Genomic DNA, 21,584 nt, shown 5'->3' on the forward strand with positions numbered 1-21,584 from the left:
ATCGCTTGAACTCAGGAGGTCAAGGCTGCAATGAGCTGAGAACTCACCAGGGCACTCCAGCCTGGGCAGCAGACCTAGAACCTGTAATAACCAAAAAAAAAAAATAGACGCAGGTGCCCTCTGGGTGCTGCTTCTTGGCACCTGTCGTATAATCTGTAATGGTGTGACTTCTGCAATTCGTTTTCATTGTCTATATTTCCCTCGCTCACGGGTAAGCTCCCTGGGTGTAAGGGCAGGTCGTCTTGTGTCATATTTTGTCCCCAGCGTTTGGAACGGAAGCTAGCACACAGGAGGCTCTTTAGAATGTCGGTGTGTGTGTTGCGGAAGAAGGTAGAGGCCAACTGCGATGCGGCCGTGGGTGGCGTGTTGAGCGCGGAGGGGGTCGTGGGACGCGGGAACCTGCGCCTGCGGGTGGCCAGCGGGCGGCGGTGGAGAGGGGCGCGCGCCGCGGGCCGGGTGTAGGGGGCGCAGCGGCTCCGACCTTCATGGCCCACAGATGGCGCTGCAGGCCAGGCCCTCGCCGCGCGCCAGCCGGGAACCCGGAAGCGGCGGCGAGGCGCGACCGGGCGGGCGGGCTTCGGGCGCGGGAATTCCGGCGGATCCTGGGAGGGCGGATGGCCCCCAGCCCGACCCTCGGCGCCGCCTCCTCCTCCCTCCTTCCTCCTCCCGCAGCCAGCGCGCCGGTGTCCTTTCTAGGAAAGGGCGTGGAGGGGCGTCTGGAGAGGGCCCCGCGGATGCTCACGTGACGGGTAGTCCCCCTGGGGCTGTCCGGGCCTGTGGGGAACATGGGCGTGCTCAGGGTCGGACTGTGCCCAGGCCTCACCCAGGAGATGATCCAGCTTCTCAGGAACCGCGGGATCAAGACAGGTGACCGGTTGTGCGCGTGCCAGGGAGCCGCGCGACCCGCGCCCAGCCTGGACAGGCCCCAAGGGCTGGCACACTGTCCTGGCATACCTGCAAGGCGCTTCCCCTCCATTCCTAGAGGGCCACGCTTTGGAGAGGCTCAGCAAGGGTGGGCGTCGGGAACCAAGCTCTAAAGCAGAGTAGGGGGAGGATTCCTGCTGTGTGCAGGGCACCGCGCCGGCTCCAGCAGCTCTGTTATTGCACACTGGTCTCCTGAGACGGCCTGCTGGGAGGCAGAATTGACACCCCATTTTACAGATGAGGAAAAACCTAGTGTGGGAGGCCCCAGGCCTCCTCTGCCAAACCTCTTTTTTTGTTTTGTTTTCAGTGGTGGACCTGGTTTCTGCAGACCTGGAGGAGGTAGCTCAGAAATGTGGCTTGTCTTACAAGGTGAGCTCCGGATCTCCACCCTCCAAACCTGAGTGTCTTTAAAGCCCATCCCAAACCGGCTGGGTGCGGTGCCTCATGCCTGTAATCCCATCACTTCGGGAAGCCAAGGCAGGTGGATCACTTGAAGCCAGAGGTCTCCAGAGGAGTTCGAGACCAGCTTGGCCAACATAGTAAAACCCCGTCTCTACTAAAAATACAAAAATTAGCTGGGTATGGTGGTGCACGCCTACAATCCTAGCTACTCGGTAGACTGAGGAACGAGAATCACTTGAACCCCGGAGGCCAAGGGTGCAGTGAACCGAGATCATACCACTGCACTCCAGTCTGGGCGACAGAGTGACGCTCTGTCTAAAACAACAACAAAAGTCCATTCCAAACCAAGGGGAGCAGAGGATTCTCAGAGACTGATAAGCGGGGTAAATGAGACCCTGGGATGGCAGCTTCTACAGGCGGTTCTTTGCTGAGCACTCTGGGCCCCTTTGGCAGGCCCTGGTTGCCCTGAGGCGGGTGCTGCTGGCTCAGTTCTCAGCTTTCCCCTTGAATGGTGCTGATCTCTATGAGGAACTGAAGACCTCCACTGCCATCCTGTCCACCGGCATTGGCAGGTTTGTATGTGTACTGGGGGAAGAAGGTGAGAGGCAGGAGGACGGGGCTGCCTCTCAGCTCTGCTTTTGATGCTTGAGTCTAGATAGGAGGGATTTTTTTTTTTAAACGATGGATGAAGGGAAGGAAAGGGGTTCTTATCCTATAACAGGTTTATGGGGCTTCTCGGCCTTGACACTGTTGATATTTAGGAACAGGTAATTATTTGTTGCGGTGGGGAGTGTGGAGGTGGTCCTGTGCATTGTAGGATGTTTAGCAGCACCCCTGGTCTCTGCCCACTAGATGCCAGCAGCACCTTCCCCACTCCAGTTGTGACCATCAGAAATGTCTCCTGACGTGGCTAAATGTCCCTGGGAGGCACAATTGCCTCGAGCTAAGAAACACTGTCCTATAACACAAATGTCATTATCTCATTATTTTCACCATCTTCTCTGGCCCTGCTTCTTGTTTTATTTAAGGATATGGCAAGAGAATTTACTGAGTGCCTACTATGTGCAGGCATCGCCTGTGTGTTCTAAGTAATCTCTTCGGTGGCTCTCCCAGTTAGAGATTATTAACCCTACTTGAGTTTGGCCTAAGAGGAGCAAATGGCAAAGCTGAGGCTCAAGCCCAGGGGTATGTGGCCCAGAACATGGTTCCTTCACCACATCTGCAACAGTAGGGAAGAGGGGAGTTCAGATAAAGGAGCAGTTGTGGGCCAGACGCAGTGCTCACGCCTGTAATCTGAGCACTTTGAGAGGCTGAGGCAGGCAGATCACTGGAGGCCAGGAAGTTGAGACCTGCCTGGCCAACATGATGCAACCCCGGCTCTATACAAAAATCAGTCAGGTGTGGTGGCAGGCGCTTGTAATCCCAGCTACTTGGGAGGCTGAGGCTGGAGAATCGCTTGAACCGGGGAGGCAGAGGTTGCAATAAGCTGAGATTGCACCACTGCACTCCAGCCTGGGTGACAGCAAGACACTGTCTCAAACAAAAGGAGCAGTTATGTTCTGCCACGTGGTTTGGTGGGTTGGGGAAGAGTTGCAAAAATGACAGACATTTGCTGGCCACGTGAGTCTTGACCTCTTTCCTGGTCCGTTTGTGCAGAATTTGATGGCCACTGCCACAAAGGTCTGGATTGGTTTGGCCCTTTCTGTTTCCATAACACATTCTCTTGGCAGGGTTTATACAGCATGGTGCTCGCTCTCCCTGGTTCTCCCTGATTGGGGGTCTGGGCCTGTGATCCATGAAGCACTGGCTAGGGCCTGCTGGGTGCTTGGTATGCGCAGATGATACATACATGAATGAGGCAAGGCCCTGCCCTTAAGGCCCCTAGTTGAGTTTAGGAGAAAAGTAGGTGAATACAAGACAGGTGTAGCAAGCACAGAGGGAGGCAGCTGTGAGGAGGGAGTGATGAACAGGAAGCCAATTGGCCTTGGGCTTAGGGAATTTATAAAACCAACAGACACGGAGGGCGAATTCAAGTGGCAACCTGGAAGGATTGCAGCTGCCTCTGGTCTCTGCAGGGAGATGGTGGAGTGATTCAGGAGTGCTCTGAAGAAGGCGGGACTTGGGCTTGGAGGAACAGATTAACTTTTGCTGAATGCTTTCCATGAACAGGCATGGTGCTCAGCACTTCACCGTACATTATTTTATTTATTCATCACAACCACCAATGAACATGTTGCTGTTTAAATCATTATTCCATAGGCGAAGAAGTTGGGACTCAGGTTAAAAGACTTGCTCAAGGTTGTGCAGTTAGCAAACGGCAGACCAGTTATTTGAGGTCATGCCTGTCATAATCCCAAGTCTAGGAATGCAGCTCTAACTCATCCGCCTAGAGGTGGGAAGCCATTGTGAAATCAGGGTTATAGGCAGTGGGGTAGAGGTGTGCAGGGTGGAAGGGTGGCAGAGGCCAAGCAGGGCCCTGGCAGTGCTGGTCTGGGGTGTGCGAGTCCAGTCTAGGGCAGGTGACAGACATGTTGAAGCACTGTGACAAGGCCTACTATCAAGAGGAATGTATGGTGAAGAATCAAAGCTGGCTCGCCTGGTGTCTAGCCTTTCTTATAGTGTTCTGTGGACGGTTAACAGTGTAACTTTAAAACTTGGGAGGAGGGGAGTTCTGTAGTCAGAAGTTTGAGACGTGCCTGACGAATCCAAATTAAACAGGTTTCTCTGTTGTGGGCCACCTCAGAGCCTTTAGTGCTGAGGCGCAGTGATGCCTTACTGGGTGTTATAGCATATTACATACCTTGGGAAAAGCTGTGTTCATGAGGGATATTGATTATTCCTCACAAGCCAGAGTTAGTTATGTTCATCCTAATATCCCTCATTTTAGAATAAGGTCTTCAGGAAATAGGAGACATTGAGGTGAAGTGTGAATGGACTGAAAGAATGGCTAAAAGGCAGTTCAGAGGGAAAGGCAGAGGAGAAATCCCAGAACTCACCTGCATTCTAGGCAGTGGTAAAACCGAGGTGTACTTCTGCTTCACGAGGCAAGACGGGTCTCTCCCTGTTGACATGTGGAGTTAGGGGTGATGGGGACATATTGCTAGGAAGGTCCTCTGGGCAGTAGGAGAGGCATGAAATGGAAACTCAGGTGAGAGGTTGGCTGGAAGGTGGATTTGGGAATACCTTATACAGACTAATCTCCACAGCCAAGGATGTGGCTGATTCTTGACTGGAGTCAATATCAGTGGTTCAACCCCAGCCACACGTTAAATTTCATCTGGGAAACTGAAAAAGAGATATTTATGCTCTGGTCCCAACTCTAGAAATTCTAAATTAGTCTGGGCCAGTGGTTCCCAAACTTGTGTGCACATTGGAATCACCCGAGGACTCTTTTAAACATTACAAAGCCCAAGTCTTCCCCACACCAGTTAATCACATTCACTGGGAGTGGGACACAGACGTCAGTGTTTTTAAATTTGTTTTCCACAGACAGGGTCTTGCTGTGTTGCCCAGGCTGGAATGCAGTGGTGCACGATCATAGCTCACTTCAGCTTTGAACTCCTGGACTCAAGCAGTCCTCCCGCCTCAGCCTCCCAAGTAGCTGGGACTACAGGTGCTTACCACCATGCCTGGCTAATCAAAAAAAAAAGAAAATTTTTTTTTTTTTTGTAGAGACAAGGTCTTGCTATGTTGCCCAGGCTGATCTCAAAGTCCTGGGCTAAAGCAGTCCTCCCACCTGGGCCTCCCAAGGTGCTGAGATGACAGGTATAAGCCACCATGCCTGGCCAGGCATCAGTGGTTTTTTTTTTTTTTTTTTGAGACTGAGTCTTGCTCTGTCACCCAGGCTGGAGTGTCATGGCATGATCTCAGCTCACTGCAACCTCTACCTCCCAAGTTCAAGTGATTCTCCTGCCTCAGCCTCCTGAGTAGCTGGAACATAGGCATGCGCCAGCACACCTGGCTATTTTTATGTGGTTTTTTTTTTTTGTAGAGATGGAGTTTCACCATGTTGGTCAGGCTGGTCTGGAACTTTTGACCTCATGATTCACCCACCTCAGCTTCCCAAAGTGCTGGGATTACAGGTGTGAGCCACCTTGCCCAATCCATCATCAGTATTTTTTTTGAAGCTCCCAGGTGAATCTAATGTGCAGACAACTTTGGGTACTGCTGATGTAGGCATTTTTTTAAAAAAACTCCCCTGATTTTAATGTACAGGCAGGATTGAGACTAACTAGTCTAATGATTCTGAAACCTGAGTGTGTATCAGAATCACCTGGAGGCCTTGTTGAAACGCAGGTTTCAAGTGTGGGCTCCATTCCCAGAGTTTCTGATTCAGTAGGTCTTGGGGAGGGGAGCTGAGAATTTGCATTTCTAGCCAGTCCCTAAAGGTTGCTGCTGCACCTGGTCTGGGGACCACACTGGGGACCCACCCTGGGGTTCCCTTGATTTCAATGGGAAGAATAGAATCAGGAGTGGCAGAGGCTAGATGCTTATTCAACAGAGATGGGGTGAGCACAATTATCTCAAGAAGCCACAGGGCTAGAGCGGCAACCAGAGGAACCTGCGGGTATCATCGTGGGGGTCCCTGGAATTAAATGGATAGGGTGCTTACTAAAGTGCTGCTTGACATATACAGAGAGGCCATGGGAGGTCTTCAAGAACCTTTTCTTTTTCTTTTTTCTTTTTTTTTTTGAGAAAGAGTCTCGCTCTCTCACCAGGCTGGAGTACAGTGGTGTGATCTCGGCTCACTGCAACCTCCGCCTCCTGCTTAAACAGTTCTCCCGCCTCAGCCTCCTGAATAGCTGGGATTACGGACATCCACCACCATGCCCAGCTAATTTTTGCATCTTTTTAAGTAGAGATGGTGTTTCACCATGTTGGCCAGGATGGTCTGAATCTCGGCCTCCCAAAGTGCTGCGATTACAGGCGTGAGCCACCACGCCCGGCCTCAAGAACCATTTTAAGGACTGGAACCTGTGAAGATACTTGTAGGGCTAGAAAAGGGATGCATGTGGTAAGGCGTTGGTACGGCACATGGCATAGAAGAAGCTTCAGCCCAGAGATCGGGCAGGGTGTGGAGGGCAGGTGGGGACTGTTTCATGTGGTTGAGGGACAGAACCTGGATTAGGAATTGGCATGCCATGAGGTTTATCCCAAGGCTTGCACAGCCAGTGTTGATGATACACAAGCTAATTAAAAGTGATAACACATTTCTATTATTCATTTTTCTGGAATGATTATTGGGCGCCTCCTGTGTTTCAGGCACTGTGCTAGTGCTGGGGATGCAATAGGGATAGGACCCAGTCCTTGCCCCACGGTGCCCTCAGCTTAGAGGAGTGAGACAGAGAAAAGCAAATAAAAAATAATTACTACTACTACTAATAATAATAATTACAGACTCCTAGGACTAGTGAGGATACAAGATCAACACATACAAATCAACTACATTTCTCTATACTCACAATGGACATGCTGAAACTAAAATAAAAAACACTACCATTTATTGGCCAGGCGCAGTGGCTCATGCCTGTAATCCCAGCACTTTGTGAGGCCAAGGCAAGTGGATAACCTGAGGTCAGGAGTTCAAGACCAGCCTGGCCAACATGGTGAAACCTGGTCTCTACTAAAAATACAAAAATTAGCGGGCATAGTGGCAGGTGACTGTAATCCCAGCTACTCGGGAGGTTGAGACAGAAGAATCACTTGAACCTGGGAGGCAGAGGTTACATGAGTGGAGATTGCACCACTGCACTCCAGCCTGGGTGACAGAGTGAAGCTCTGTTTCAAAAACAAAAACAAAAAAACAATACCATTTATAGTTGCTTCAGATAAAATTAAATACTTAGGTATAAGTCTAACAAAGCATGTGTAGAATCTGCTGAAATTTTAAATTGCTGATGAAAAAGAACTAAGATGACTCAGACAAATGGATGACATGTACTGTGTTCATGGATTGGGAGACTGAACATAATAAGGATTTCAGCCGAGTACAGTGACTCACGCCTGTAATCCCAGGACTTTGGGAGGCTGAGGCGGGCGGATCACCTGATGTTAGGAGTTTGAGACCAGCTTGACCAATATGGTGAAACCCCATCTTGGAAAAAAAAAAAAGATTTCAATTCTCCCTAAGTTGATCTGTAGATTTAATGCAGTTTCTATAAAAATCCCAGCCAGGTTTTTTTAATAGACATAGACAAACTGATTCTAATAATTGTGGAAAGACCAATTTTACCTAGATTAGCTAAAACAATTTGGAAAAAGGATAGTTGGTGGCTGGGCGCAGTGGCTCATGCCTGTAATCCCAGCACTTTGGGAGGCGGAGGTGGGTGGATCACCTGAGGTCAGGAGTTCAAGACCAGCCTGGCCATCATGGTGAAACCCTATCTTTATTTAAAAAAAAAAAAAAAGGTATAGTTGGAGGAATCAGTTTACTCAGGGTAAGACTTGCTATATAGCTACATAATCCAGCCTAGTGTGGTATTGGCCAAGGGACAGGTGGACACAGATCAATGGAACCCAACAGAACCCAGAACTAGACCTCCACAAGTATATACAACTGATTTTTTTTTAGGCAGGGTCTTGCTCTGTCACCCAGGATGGAGGGCCCTGGTGCTATTACAGCTCACTGCAGCCTTGACCTCCCTGGGCTCAGGCAATCCTTCCACCCCAAGCCTCCCAAGTAGCTGGGATTACAGGTGTAGGCCACCATGCCTGGCTATTTGTATTTGTTTTGTTTTTGTTGTTGTTGTTGTTGTTTTCAGATGGAGTTTCTTTTTGCCCAGGCTGGAGTGCAGTGGTGTGATCTTGGCTCACTGCAGCCTCCACCTCCCGGGTTCAAGTGATTCTCCTGTCTCAGCCTCTGGAATAGCTGGGATTACAGGCACGTGTCACCATGGCCAGCTAGCTTGTTTTGTACTTTTAGCAGAGACAGGGTTGCACCATGTTGGCTGGGCTGATCGTAAACTCCTGACCTCAGATGATCCACCTGCCTCGGTCTCCCAAAGTGCTGAGATTATGGGAGTAAGCCACCAGACCAGCCTATTTTTATTTTTTTATAGAGACAAGGTTTCACTATGTTGCCCAGGCTAGCCTCGAATTTCGGAGTTCAAGAAATCCTCCCACCTCAGCCTCCCAAAATGCTGAGATTACACACAATTGATTTTTTACAAAGGTACAAAAGCAATGTAAGGGAAGAAAGACAGCCTTTGAACAAAGGGCACTGGAGCTATTAGACATCTTAGGCTAAAAATACACAATAATAGACCTAAAACTTATACCTTATATAAAAGTTGACTGAAAATGGATTATGGACTTAAATGTAAAATAAAATTGTCTAATTTTTAGAACAAAACAGGACAAAATCTAGGCAAAGAGTTCTTAGATTTGACACCAAAAGTGTCAAATTTTTCATAATCCATGAAAAATTTTTGATTAATTGGGCCTAATCAAAATTAAAAACTTTTGCTGTGCAAAACAGAATGAAAAGACAAGTACAGAATGGGAAAAATAGTTGCAAGTGATGTATTCAACAAAGGGCCGGTGTCTGTAATGTATAAAGAATTCTTAAAACCCAACAGTAACAAACAATTCAATTAGAAGATGGATATAGTTGCTCACACCTGTAATCCCAGCACTTTGGGAGGCTGCGGTGGTCAGATCACTTGAGCTCAGGAGTTCAACACTGGCCTGGGCAACATGGCAAAAACCCTGTCTCTACCCCAAAAATACAAAAATTAGCTAGATGTGGTGGCACATGCCTGTAGTCTCTTGGGGGAGCTGAGGTGGCAGGATCGCCTCAGCCTGGGAGGTCAAGGTTGCAGTGAGCTGTGATCATGCCACTGCATTGTAGCCTGGGTGACACAGTGAGACATGAGACTCTATCTAAAACAAAACAAAAAAAAGTTCACCACTATTAACTATTAGGGAAATGCAAATTAAAAACACAATGAGCTATTACGACACACCTATCAGAAAGACTAAAATGCAAAAATAGTGAGAACACCAAATGCCGTCAAGGATGTGGCAACACTGGACTACTCATATACATATTGCTAGTGGAGATGTAAAATGGCACAGACACTCTGGAAAATAGTTTGCTAGTTTCTTATAAAATAATATTACATTTACCTTACCACCCAGCAATTGTATTCTTGGGCATTTATCCCAAAGATGTGAAAACTTGGGTTTATACAAAAACCTGTACATAAATGCTTATAGCAGTTTTATTTATTATTTTATTTTATTTTATTTTTTTTTTTTTTTTTTTGAGACGGAGTTTCACTCTTGTTACCCAGGCTGGAGTGCAATGGTGCGATCTCAGGTCACCGAAACCTCCGCCTCCTGGGTTCAGGCAATTCTCCTTCCTCAGCCTCCTGAGTAGCTGGGATTACAGGCACGCGCCACCATGCCCAGCTAATTTTTTGTATTTTTAGTAGAGACTGGGTTTCACCAAGTTGACCAGGATGGTCTTGTTCTCTTGACCTCGTGATCCACCCGCCTCGGCCTCCCAAAGTGCTGGGATTACAGGCTTGAGCCACCGCGCCCGGCCGCTTACAGCAGATTTATTCATAGTAGCCCCAAAGTAGAAACAACCAAATGCCCTTAAATGGATGAAAGGTTAAGTAAACTGTGGTACCTCCATACCATGAAATACTTTTTAGCAATAAAACAGAGTGAACTATCCATATATACAACAACTGGGATGGATCTCAAGGGAATGATGCTGAGTAAAAAAAGCCAATCACAGGGCTGGGTGAGGTGTCTTATGCCTTTAATCCCAGCACTTTGGGAGGCTGAGGTGGACAGATCACTTGAGGTCAGGAGTTCGAGACCAGCCTGCCCAACATGACAAAAATCTCATCTCTGCTAAAAAATACAGAAATTATCCACCTGTGGCGGCGCATGCCTGTAATCCCAACTACTCAGGAGTCTGAGACAGAAGAATCGCTTGAACCTGGGAGGTGGAGGTTGCAGTGATCTGAGATCATGCCATTACACTGCAGCCTGGGCAACAGAGTGAGACTCCATCTCAAACAACAACAACAAAAAAAGCTCACTGGGCACAGTGGTTCACGCCTGTAATCCCAGGTGTGGAAGGCTGAGGCAGGAGAATCATTTGAACTCTGGAGGTGGAGGTTGCAGTGAACTGAGATTGTGCCGTTACACTCCAGCCTGGGCAACAGAGCAAGACTCCATCTCAAAAAATAAAAAAATAAAGCCAATCACAAAGGTCACATAGTGTATAATTCTATGTATATAACTTTGTTCTTGAAATAACATAATAGAGATTTAGTGGTTGCCAGGGGTTGGGGATTAGGGGTGAATGGGAGGAATGTGGCTATGAAAGGGTAGCAGGAGGAAGCCTTATAGTGATGGAAATGTTCTGTGTCTTGATTATAGTGGTTGTGTAAATCTACATATGTGATAAAATGGCATAGAACTAGACATATCAACACATGCGCTTGAAAGCTAGGAACACTGGTGAAATCCGAACAAGCTCTGTGGATAGTACCAATGTCAGTTTGCTATTTGTGATATACTATAGCACTTTTTTTTTTTAAAGATAAGGGTCTTGCTATGTCACCTGGGCTAGACTTGAACTCGTGGACTCAAGTGATCCTCTCACCCTAGCCTCCCAAGTAACTGGTACTACAGGCCCCTGGCTTGTACAATACATTTTGTGGTACAGTTGTTATTATTAAGGGAAACCAAGTGAAGGGTTTGTGGACTTTTTGCAGCTTCCTGGGAATCTATAATTATCTCAAAGTTTTTTGTTTGGCTTTTTTTTTTTTTTTGAGATGGAGTCTCACTCTGTCGCCAGGCTGGAGTGCAGTGGTGCAATCTTGGCTCACTGCAACCTCTGCCTCCTGGGTCTAATCAATTCTCCTGCCTCAGCCTCCTGAGTAGCTGGGACTACAGGCATGCGATCAAAGTTTGAAAAAAAAAAATGACAAATTATGGGAAATGCTATCAAGGAAACCCAGAAACAGCTGGGTATGGTGGCTCACACCTGTAATTCCAACACTTTGGGAGGCTGAGGCGGGCAGATCACTTGAGGTCAGGAGTTCAAGACTAGCCTGACCAACATAGTGAAACCCCATCTCTAATTTTTAAAAGTTAGCGGGGCATGGTGGCGGATGCCTGTAATTCCAGCTACTCAGGAGGTTGAGGTAGGAGAATCACTTGAGCCTGGGAGGCAGAGGTTGCAGCGAGTGGAGATTGTGCCACTGTACTCCAGCACTCCAGCCTGGACAACAGAGAGAAACTCTCAAAAAAAGAAAAAGGAAACCCACAGAGCCTGAGATGAAAAATGAAAGGAAGACCTCCTGATGGGGTGGCAAAGGCTTCTCTGGAGGGATGAAGAGAGATCAGAGAAGGAACATTTGGGTATTCCATTCTTCCCAGAAGAAAACACCAGGAGAAGCCTCCTAGCCAGTGATGTTCAAAGACAGAACCAGTGCTTGAAAGGAATGTCTTACTTTTCTTCTTGGTACCTTTTCCCCTCTCCTCCTCTTAACCTCCTGTGTTGATTTTCTTCTCTTTTTCCATAAGCCTGGACAAACTGCTTGATGCTGGTCTCTATACTGGAGAAGTTACTGAAATTGTAGGAGGCCCAGGTAGCGGCAAAACTCAGGTACACGTGAGGCCAGCAGTCAGAAGGATTTGGGGATGGGAGTAGTGGATGCATAGGCCAGGGTCCCTGGGGGAGCTTCAGTGTACTGTTGGGTTCAGAGCCCAATGGAGAGAAGATGGATAATAAGGAGTGGGGCTTGGACTTGGCCCATTTGTGTTCCTGGAATCTGGGCAAGGTTTGGTGGAGAGCTCCCATTCTGGACCTTCTCTAAAGTGTCAAGTTCATTCAATGCCCCCACCCCCAGGTATGTCTTTGTGTGGCAGCAAATGTGGCCCACGGCCTGCAGCAAAACGTCCTATACGTAGATTCCAGTGGAGGGCTGACAGCTTCCCGCCTCCTCCAGCTGCTTCAGGCTAAAACCCAGGATGAGGAGGAACAGGTAAGGGGCAGCATGCTGGATTCCGTTGAGATTCTGACCACAAGAAAACCCCATTATCCCTTACATTGTAAGAACTGGGGGTGAGTAGTCATTCCCTGCCTTGAAATTTGCTGTTCTATTAATACATCGTGTATTCCTTAAGCCACCCCTGTTGATGCCATCATCCCATTTGGGGTGCTGCTCACACTGATTCTTCCAGGAAACCCAACTCCTTGCATATCGTAAATCAGGGCTGGCAAACACTGAGCTTCTTTATGTTTCCAGTCCATTTCTCGCCCATGAGAGACATCGCTAATTGGTCGTATCCCTCTTTCCCACTGAGTACTTTATAGCTCAGCACCCAGGCAGCCACCGCTGTGACAACTGGCCCATTAGACAATGCTCGTTTGCCACCCTGGACCTGAGTCCTTACATCCAGCTGCCTCTTCCTTCTCAGCCTTACCTTGACCCCCTGCTCTCTCTTATCTAAAGCCCTGGCTTCTCTTTTCCACCCCTTAAGGCAGAAGCTCTCCAGAGGATCCAGGTGGTGTATGCATTCGACATCTTCCAGATGCTGGATGTGCTGCAGGAGCTCCGAGGCACTGTGGTTCAGCAGGTGAGCCTACTGTTTTGCACCTCCTTGCTTAACTCAGCTTGCCAGGTGCTACCTCTGTGGACAAGTGTCCTACTACAGACTGTTTGGAAATGCAGATGTGCAATCTGATGACTCCAGCTATGCTTGCCACTCTCAGGATGGAACTCCTGAGCACCTAAATCATATACCTCATTGTTTACGTGTTCATCTTCCCTGCTGAACAGTAAAGCCCCTTGAGCGGAAGGATCAGGTCATATTTATCTCTGCATTCCCCACTAGATGAGTGAGGAATATTTTTAGCTGTAAGTAATAGAGGTTGTCTGACAGAGACTTGAACCTTGAGGACATTTAATTATCTCACATGAGTTGGGAGGTTGGCAGGTCCATGCTATCAGGGCAATAGGTTGTATATCTGATTTTCTTGTTCTTCCCCTCATGGTTGCAAAGAGGTTGCTATAGCTCTAAGCATCTTGTCTTCATGCATCCATATCCAGATTCAGGTCAGTGAAAGATAGATGGTTCTTTTTTGTACCTCTTCCCCTTTTATCAGGAAGGAAGAATCTTTCTCCAGAGCCCACTGGTAGGCATCCCTCTTCCCCTTACATCTGGTTGGCCAAAATGGAGTTACGTGTGTATCTTGGACTAAGGCCTGGGCCCACTATCCCTAAAGTCAGATTTCTTCCTGGGGCCTGAACACATTCAGAGTCCTGTTAACAGGGAGGATTTAGAATGGCATTTGGTTTGGTACTTTGCCATTCGTGTTGGGTGCTTAGACAGGGTTTGGTGCACTGATTTATAAACTACTCGATTTGGAAGATACCTTAAAGATAGAATAGTTCACCTCAAACCTTTTCTCTCACCCCAAAGCATGACATGTTCATACGGGCATCCCCAGGACTGTATATAGAGTCGGTGGTTTTTACAAACTTTAGAACATAAAATAGTTGAACAAGCTGGGAGTGGTGACCCACACCTGTAATCTTAATGACTCGAGAGACTACAGTGAGAGGATTGCTTGAGCCCAGGAGTTGGAGGCTGCAGTGAGCTGATCATGCCACTGCACCTTAGCCTGGGTAAGAGAGCTAGACCCTGTATCCTACAAATTTTGAACAAATACTTGCCTCAGAAGTCATAGGTCATAGCTGGTTATGACCCACCAGCTTGTTGAGACATGAAGCTGAGTAGTACTGATCTCACTTTTAGAGATGAGAAGAGTGAAGGCCAGAGAAGTGAAGTGAGTTGACCAAAGTTGACAACATATTTAGGACAAGAACTAACCCTACAGCCAAGTCCTCTCCATTCCAGATCAGAAGACTATATTTTGTACTACAGGACCATGAGATGGCATATCTTTTATTGTTGCATAATAAGTTATCAAAACCTTAGTGGTTTAAGACATGTATTTCTTATCTCACAGTTTCTATGGGTTAAGAATCTGAGGCCGGGAGCCGTGGCTCATGCCTATAATCCCAACTCTTTGGAAGGCCGAGGCAGGAGGATCACTTGAACCCAGGAGTTCAAGACTAGCCTGGGCAACATAGTGAGACCCTGTCTACAAAAAGAAAGAGAGAGACAGAGAGAGAGAACCAGAATCAGGATATAAGAAGTAAGGGAGAAGAGAAAAGAAGCAACAAAAACAATTTAAATCCAGGGAAACCAGGAGGATGCTCCTGCGTGTGTAAAGACAGGAAATTATGGTTACAAAGATGGCACCAGGCTGGGCATGCTAGCTCATGCCTCTAATCCTGGCACTTTGGGAGGCCAAGGTGGGCAGATCACTTGAGGCCAGGAGTGTGAGACCAGCCTAGCCAACTTGGTAAAATCCGTCTCTGCTAAAAATACAAAAATTAGCTGGATGTGGTAGTGTGCACCTGTAGTCCCAGCTACTTAGGAGGCTGAGGCATGAGAATCACTTAAACCCATAGAGAGAGGTTGCAGTTAACTGAGATCATGCCACTGCACTCCAGCCTGGGTGACAGAGCAAGACTTAGGGAATTTATTTGGAGGCATTTTAGATATGGAAGATGAGGCCTGGAGTCATGATCTAGAAGGAGACAGTGGAGTAAAGAGAAGGCTAAACTCTTCAGCAAAGGAAGTTAGAAATTTAAGGGTGGTAGTTAGCAGGACAGGAGAAAGAAGGTGGGGAGTCAGCAAAGGAAGAGAAGGGCCTACCACTATGGTGGGAGGCTGGATGCAGGAGAAAGATGGCTGCTGAGAGATCCATGACCAGAAAGGCCTCAGGACTACATTGGGCTTTCTGAAATGTGATGACTTTAGTATGGTTTTAAATTTTTTTTTTTTTTTTTGAGAGTCTTGATCTGTTGCCCAGGCTGGAGTGCAGTGGTGCAATCTCAGTTCACTGCAAACTACACCTCCCAGGTTCAAGCGATTTTCCTGCTTCAGCCTCCCAGGTAGCTGGGATTACATGTGTGCACCACCACAGCCAGCTAATTTTTGTATGTTTAGTGGAGATAGGGTTTCGCCATGTTGGCCAGGCTGGTGTCGAACTCCTGATCTCAAGTGATACACTGCCGTGGCTTCCCAAAGTGTTGAGATTACAGGTGTGAGCCACTGCACCTGGCCACTTTAGTTTTGATGTCCTGTGATTTAAATCCTTTATTTCGACTCAAGTCTTCAGTGAAGTCTGTTATACATACCAATGGGATGAGGGAGACATTGCTGCTGATGACGTTCTGTGATGCAGCTAGCTGTATTTGGGATGAGGGGGGTTATTTATTTATTTTTTTAATTTATTTATTATACTTTAAGTTCTGGGATACATGTGCAGAATGTGCAGGTTTGTTACATAGGTATACATGTGCCATGGTGGTTTGCTGCATCCATCAACCTGTCATCTACATTAGGTATTTCTCCTAATGTTATCCCTCCCCAATTCCCTACCCCCTGCTATCCCTCCCCTAGACCCCCACGAGGGTGGGGGACAGTTATTTCTTACTAGTTTCAGACAGAAGAGCAGGCTTGTCCTGTAATGTGTCCTAGAGGCCAAGAGGTTCGTGAGTGCTTCCCCCACATTCCCTCAGGTGACTGGTTCTTCAGGAACTATGAAGGTGGTGGTCGTGGACTCAGTCACTGCGGTAGTCTCCCCACTTCTGGGAGGTCAGCAGAGGGAAGGTGAGTGATGTGGCAGAGCCTGGGGTCAGTGGAATGTGACCTCGCCTCCCAGCTCTGGATTCTGGCCCCTGGCCAGCCCCATCCCTGGTTCCCCGCTGCCCTCCCTCTCTGCTTCTCCTCCTCCTGCAGGCTTGGCCTTGATGATGCAGCTGGCCCGAGAGCTGAAGACCCTGGCCCGGGACCTTGGCATGGCAGTGGTGGTGAGGAAGCAGGCTTGGCCAGTGAACTTGATTTTTAGTTATTGCTAGCTCTTTATTTCCTTTCAATGTCAGCTTCCAAACACCAAAGTGGCCCTTTAGGAAGGGGACAGATCCCTGCTTTCCTGGGTCAGCTAAAGCTCTGCACCATAAATAGCTTAAGGAATCAGGAATTGGCTTTGTTTGTTGATTGGTTTTTTCCTACCTTTTTCTTTTTAGTCAGGTTTATTGAGGTGTAACTTACATAGAGTAACTTTCTCCTTGAAATTCGACTAATGGAGATAGTTGTATCCAGTCTTGTGACCTTACCAAAGGGTCCCCCAGGCCCGTGCAGCCACTGATCTGTTTTCCATCCCAATAGTTTGGCCTTTTCCAGAGCTTCATATGAATGGATGTTTTTGCTGTTGAAGTAACTTTTTCTGCTTATGAGGTAGTTTTTTTTAAAGTCTGCTTGCTTCTTTCTCATAGAAAGGATAAAAAAATATATGATTCATATTTGCCATCAATCTCTATATCCACAGAAACCATATTAATATTTTTACATATCTCCATAAAATATTTTTTCTGCATATTTACTTATACATTTAACCAACTTTTTTTTCTTTTTTCTTTTTCTTTCCTTTTTTTTAAGATAGGGTTTCACTCTGTTGCCCAGGCTGGATTGTGAGGGTGCAATCACTGCTCACTGCAGCTCAACCTCCCAGGCTCAACCAATCCACCCGCCTCAGCCTCCCAAAATGTTGATATTACAGGTGTGAGCCCAGCCTTAACCAACTTTCTAACTAAACTAACCTCATGAAAAAAAAAATAGGCCAGGTGTAGTGGTTTATGCCCGTACATCCCAGCACTTTGGGAAGCCATGGCTGGTGGATCACGTTAGCCCAGGAGTTCGAGACCAGCCTGGGCAACATGGCAAAATTGCACCTCTATAAAAAGTACAAAATCCGGGTAGCCTTGGTGGCAGGAGGATTGCTTGAGCCTGGAAGGTCGAGGCTTCAGTGAGCTATGATCATGCCACTGCACTCCAGCCTGGGCAACAGAGCAAAACCTCATCTCAAAAACAAACAGGCCAGGCACGGTGGCTCATGCCTGCAATCCCAGCACTTTGGGAGGCTGAGACTGGCAGATTGCTTGAGCTCAAGAGTTTGAGACCAGCCTGGACAACATGGTGACACCCTGTCTCTACAAAAAATACAAAACATGAGCCAGGCATGGTGGTACACCCCTGTAGTTCCAGCTACTTGGGAGGCTGAAGTGGGAGGATCGCTTGAGCCCAGGAGGCGGAGGCTGCAGTGAGTCATGATCATGCCACTGCACTCCAGGCTGGGTGACAAAGTGAGACCCTGTCTCAAAAAAAAAAAAGTGTGGTGGACATGGTCTCTGGATGCCCATTTGTTGGGTTGGTGGTACAGTAGATCTAAGCCCACCACTGGCTTTCCTGGAAAGTACAGCTAGCACTGCTTTTTCCCAGACGTGTGCCCCATCACCTTCTGGTTCAAGTCAAGCCCGAGGCATCAAAGTTTAGTGGGAAGATCTGGACACAAGTCAGGAGGCCCAGGTTCTGGTTGTAGACCTGCCATTAGGTTTTGTAACCTTGGGGAAGTTATTTCTCCGTGGTAGGCCTCCGTTCTCCTGTCTGTAAAATGAAGCAGTAGTAACAGATGTCCTTTATACTAGCATTATGGACCTGTAAGTCTGTTTTTGCTGCAGGTGACCAACCACATAACTCGAGACAGGGACAGCGGTAGGCTCAAACCTGCCCTGGGACACTCCTGGAGCTTTGTGCCCAGCACTCGGATTCTCCTGGACACCATCAATGGAGCAGGAGCATCAGGCGGCCGGCGCATGGCATGTCTGATCAAATCTCCCCGACAGGTGAGCCAGCCCCAGGAGGATGCCAATAATCTTGGGCCCTGGAGGGTGGTTTCCATACTCACATATGTATTTGAGAAGAACTCTTTATTTGCTTGTTTTTTTGAGATGGAGTTTCGCTCTTGTTGCCCAGGCTGGAGTACAGTGGTGTAATCTTGGCTCACTGCAACTTCTGCCTCCCAGGTTCAAGCAGTTTTCTTGCCTCAGCCTCCTGAGTAGATGGGATTATAGGCATGTGCCAACACGCCCAGCTAATTTTGTATTTTTAGTAGAGATGGAGTTTCCCCATGTTGGCCTGGCTGGTCTCAAACTCCTGAGCCAGGTAATCCACCTATTTCGGCCTCCCAACGTGCTGGGATTACAGGTGTGAGCCACCACGCTCGGCCTTTTTTTTTTTTCTTTTTTGAGACAGAGTCTTGCTTTGTCGCCCAGGCTGGAGTGCAGTGGCACAATCTTGGCTCACTGCAACCTCCACCTCCTGGGTTCAAGTGGTTCTCCTGCCTCAACCTCCCAAGTAGCTGGGATTACAGGCATGCACCACCACACCCAGCTAATTTTTGTATTTTTAGTAGAGACAGGGTTTCACCATATTGGCCAGGCTGGTCTCGAACTCCTGACCTAGTGATCTACCCTCCTCTGCCTCCCAAAATGCTGGGATTACAGGCGTGAGCCACTGCACCTTGGCGAGAAGAACTCTTTAGAGGCTGAAACCTTGCAACTAAAGAAGCTACCCACTTGGGTTGCTTAATTCCACTTATTCCTTCCTATTCCTTCTTCCAGCCCACAGGTTTCCAGAAGATGGTAGACATTGGGACCTGGGGGACCTCAGAGCAGAGCACCATGTTACAGGTCGATCAGATGTGACCTGTGTAGTATTTGGAAAACCTGCCAACTTTCCTTCCCAGTAATGCCTGCTGTTTACTGCCACCTGGCACTGATGACCACAGAAGTTCTCAGGCTGGCCAGAAGAGACATCTTGGTTTCCATGTCCTCACTCTCTATAAGCATATAAACCACAGGCGAGAGAGGATGCTGCAGTGCGAGGACCCAGAAATTCATGCTGGTACCACATTTCCTTCCCTCATTTTGAATGTGTATGTTTCCAGTGGAAACCAAGTTCACCCTGGCTGGGAGCATCTCTGAAGAGGCATGCTGGCCACTGGATGGATAACCTGTGTATCACCATGTGTCCTGTGCTCCATCCTAGCTCAGTGGCCAAGCCGGGAAAGCCTCTAACTTGTCTTTGCTGTTGCTGCTTAAATGTCAGCTTCCAAACCCCAAAGTGGCCCTTTAGGAAGGGGACATATCCCCACTGCTGCCTCTTGGTTTTTCATTTGTTAAATGGGGGCCACTCTCCCTTAGCTCTGTCTCTGAGTTACTGGGTGGAAATAAGCTTATAAATTAAATACTCTTCTTCATCTCTGTTTTGCTCTTAAAAATATTAAAAGGCAATTCCCCGAGCCCTAGAGCCACCTGATTTTCCCCCAGAAGGTTGTTTTTCAGTTTCCCCCAGTGAGGCCCAAAGAACAGTTATTCCTCCTTTCCTCTTGCTGATTGGGTTTCAGACGTGCATGCATCACCATGATTAGATGAAAACATGTGGGCTCGCTGCAGTCCCAGGGATATAATTTAACAGGAAGGGAGGATCTGACCTGCTCCTGGTGAATCCAGCCACTTGTTTAATATGCATGGTGCCCTGTGGGGCCCCTCCACAGTACAGCGTAACTAGAGGTGCTGAACCATGGCCTTGCCCATAAACAGACAGGAGAATCTGCACAGTAAATAGAGCCAGCTGGGAAAATTGATGCTGGTGTAAATAATACATGGCAAATCTAGTCCTTTATGCAGAAATTCATTGCTGGTGGCTCCAAGATACAATATAATTACACCTCTCTTCCTGCCAGCTGTACCATGGCCTAGTGCCCTAGTGTATAGAATACTCCTCTGTCTTTTACCAGCACTGTGGCCATTGTCTGAGAGCCATGAGCCTCACCGGGAGGGGAGGACGACACCAGGAAATGGAAAATAAAAGGAAAAGTAGAGAAATCAGGATTGTTTGTTGGCCACATCTTTTTTTTTTTATTTTTTATTTTTTTTTTATTAGCCACATCTTTTAAAGGAAGGTCACCGGCTGGGTATGGTGGCTCAAGCCTGTAATCCCAGCACTTTGGGAGGCCGAGGTGGGCGGATCACCCAAGGTCGGGAGTTCGAGACCAGCCTGACCAACATGGAGAAACCCCGTCTCTACTAAAAATACAAAATTAGCCGGGTGTGGCAGTGCATGCCTGTAATCTCAACTACTTGGAGGCTGAGGCAGGAGAATCACTTAAACCCAGGAGGCAGAAGTTGCAGTTTGCGGAGATCGTGCCATTGCACTCCAGCCTGGGCAACGAGAACGAAACTCTGTCTCAAAAAAAAAAAAAAGCCAGGCACGTTGGCTCATGCCTGTAATCCTGGCACTTTGGGAGGCTGAGGCAGGCGAATCACAAGGTTAGGAGTTCAAGACCAGCCTGACCAACATGGAGAAACCCCACCTCTATTATTGAAAAAAAAAAAAAAGAAAAGGAAAGTTGCCTTTCTTGGTTAGAGAGACTGTTGTGTAATGAATTAGTTGTGTCTTGGCTGCAAGAAAAGAGGGTCAGAGTTACATTCAGAAGATAATGACATTTAAAGGTGATGAATGCAGCAGGGATAGAACCATGGAGGATTGGGAAGGCGTGGCAAACTGGCACCAGGGTGTTGGAGGGAGGACAGGGTTGGTAAGCCTAAGGCTGGGGGAACCCTCCCACTTACTTTCACAGAAGACCCCAGGAGAAATTAATCTTCAATATCTTTATATCATGGGTGATTGGCACATTCCTGCAACCCCAGTAAGAAGCAATACATGATGCTGGAAATTGCAATTTCCTGCCACTCAAGGTACTATTTGGGGATCTGAAGCCCACAGCAGACATCGCTAATAAAGCACAAGCACTCTTTTTTGTGGAATTCAAAGTGTTTTGAAGTTTTTCTCAATACAGCACTCCAGGTAGCCACTACCAGTCAGTTGGAGTTGGTATTCAAGGTGGAGTCTGGGCTGCCATCTCTGCCCTGTTTCCTGTATATAGTGAGTTCAGGTACTTAATACCTAACTGAGGACCCTAGATCTGCTGTTTGACATCACCTGGGGACCAGATACCATGGCTCAAACCTGTATGGTAGCAATTTAGGAGCCTGAGGCAGGAGGATCACTTGAGCCCAGGAGTTCGAGACCAGCCTGGTCAATATGGCGAACCACTGTCTCTGATAGAAATATAGAAATTAGCTGGGCGTGGTAGCACAGGCCTGTAATCCCAACTACTTGGAAGGCTGAGGAGGGAAGATCGCTTGAGCCCAGGAGGTGGAGTTTGCAATGAACTGAGAACATGCCACTGCACTTCCAACCTGGGCAATAGAGACTCTGTTTCAAAAAAGAGAAAATAAAAGAAATCC

At 47.7% G+C, this 21,584-nt stretch overlaps 1 protein-coding gene across 6 annotated transcripts; it reads left to right on the forward strand.

The window, feature by feature from the left end:
• Nucleotides 1–541: 541 nt before the first annotated feature.
• RAD51D (RAD51 paralog D) lies at nt 542–20,162 on the forward strand. Of its 6 annotated transcripts, none has more exons than XR_013535756.1 (11): nt 542–867; nt 1,232–1,293; nt 1,780–1,898; nt 11,878–11,959; nt 12,204–12,338; nt 12,842–12,933; nt 15,913–16,044; nt 16,174–16,244; nt 16,877–16,993; nt 17,952–18,116; nt 18,894–20,162. XR_013535756.1 is itself a non-coding variant. In XM_078373830.1 (11 exons), the coding sequence occupies exons 1-11, from the start codon at nt 786–788 to the stop codon at nt 18,975–18,977; spliced, it is 1,104 nt and encodes a 367-aa protein (XP_078229956.1). In that variant the 5' UTR covers nt 542–785; the 3' UTR covers nt 18,978–20,162. The 6 variants fall into 6 exon arrangements, 4 of the variants coding, with proteins under 4 accessions (XP_078229956.1, XP_002748405.2, XP_078229957.1 ...); XM_078373830.1 differs by having other exon boundaries at nt 12,838–12,933; nt 15,954–16,044; XR_013535755.1 differs by lacking the exon at nt 16,877–16,993.
• Nucleotides 20,163–21,584: the final 1,422 nt, after the last annotated feature.

Source organism: Callithrix jacchus, chromosome 5 (assembly GCF_049354715.1).
Source record: "Callithrix jacchus isolate 240 chromosome 5, calJac240_pri, whole genome shotgun sequence".
NCBI classification, from domain to species: Eukaryota; Metazoa; Chordata; class Mammalia; order Primates; family Cebidae; genus Callithrix; species Callithrix jacchus.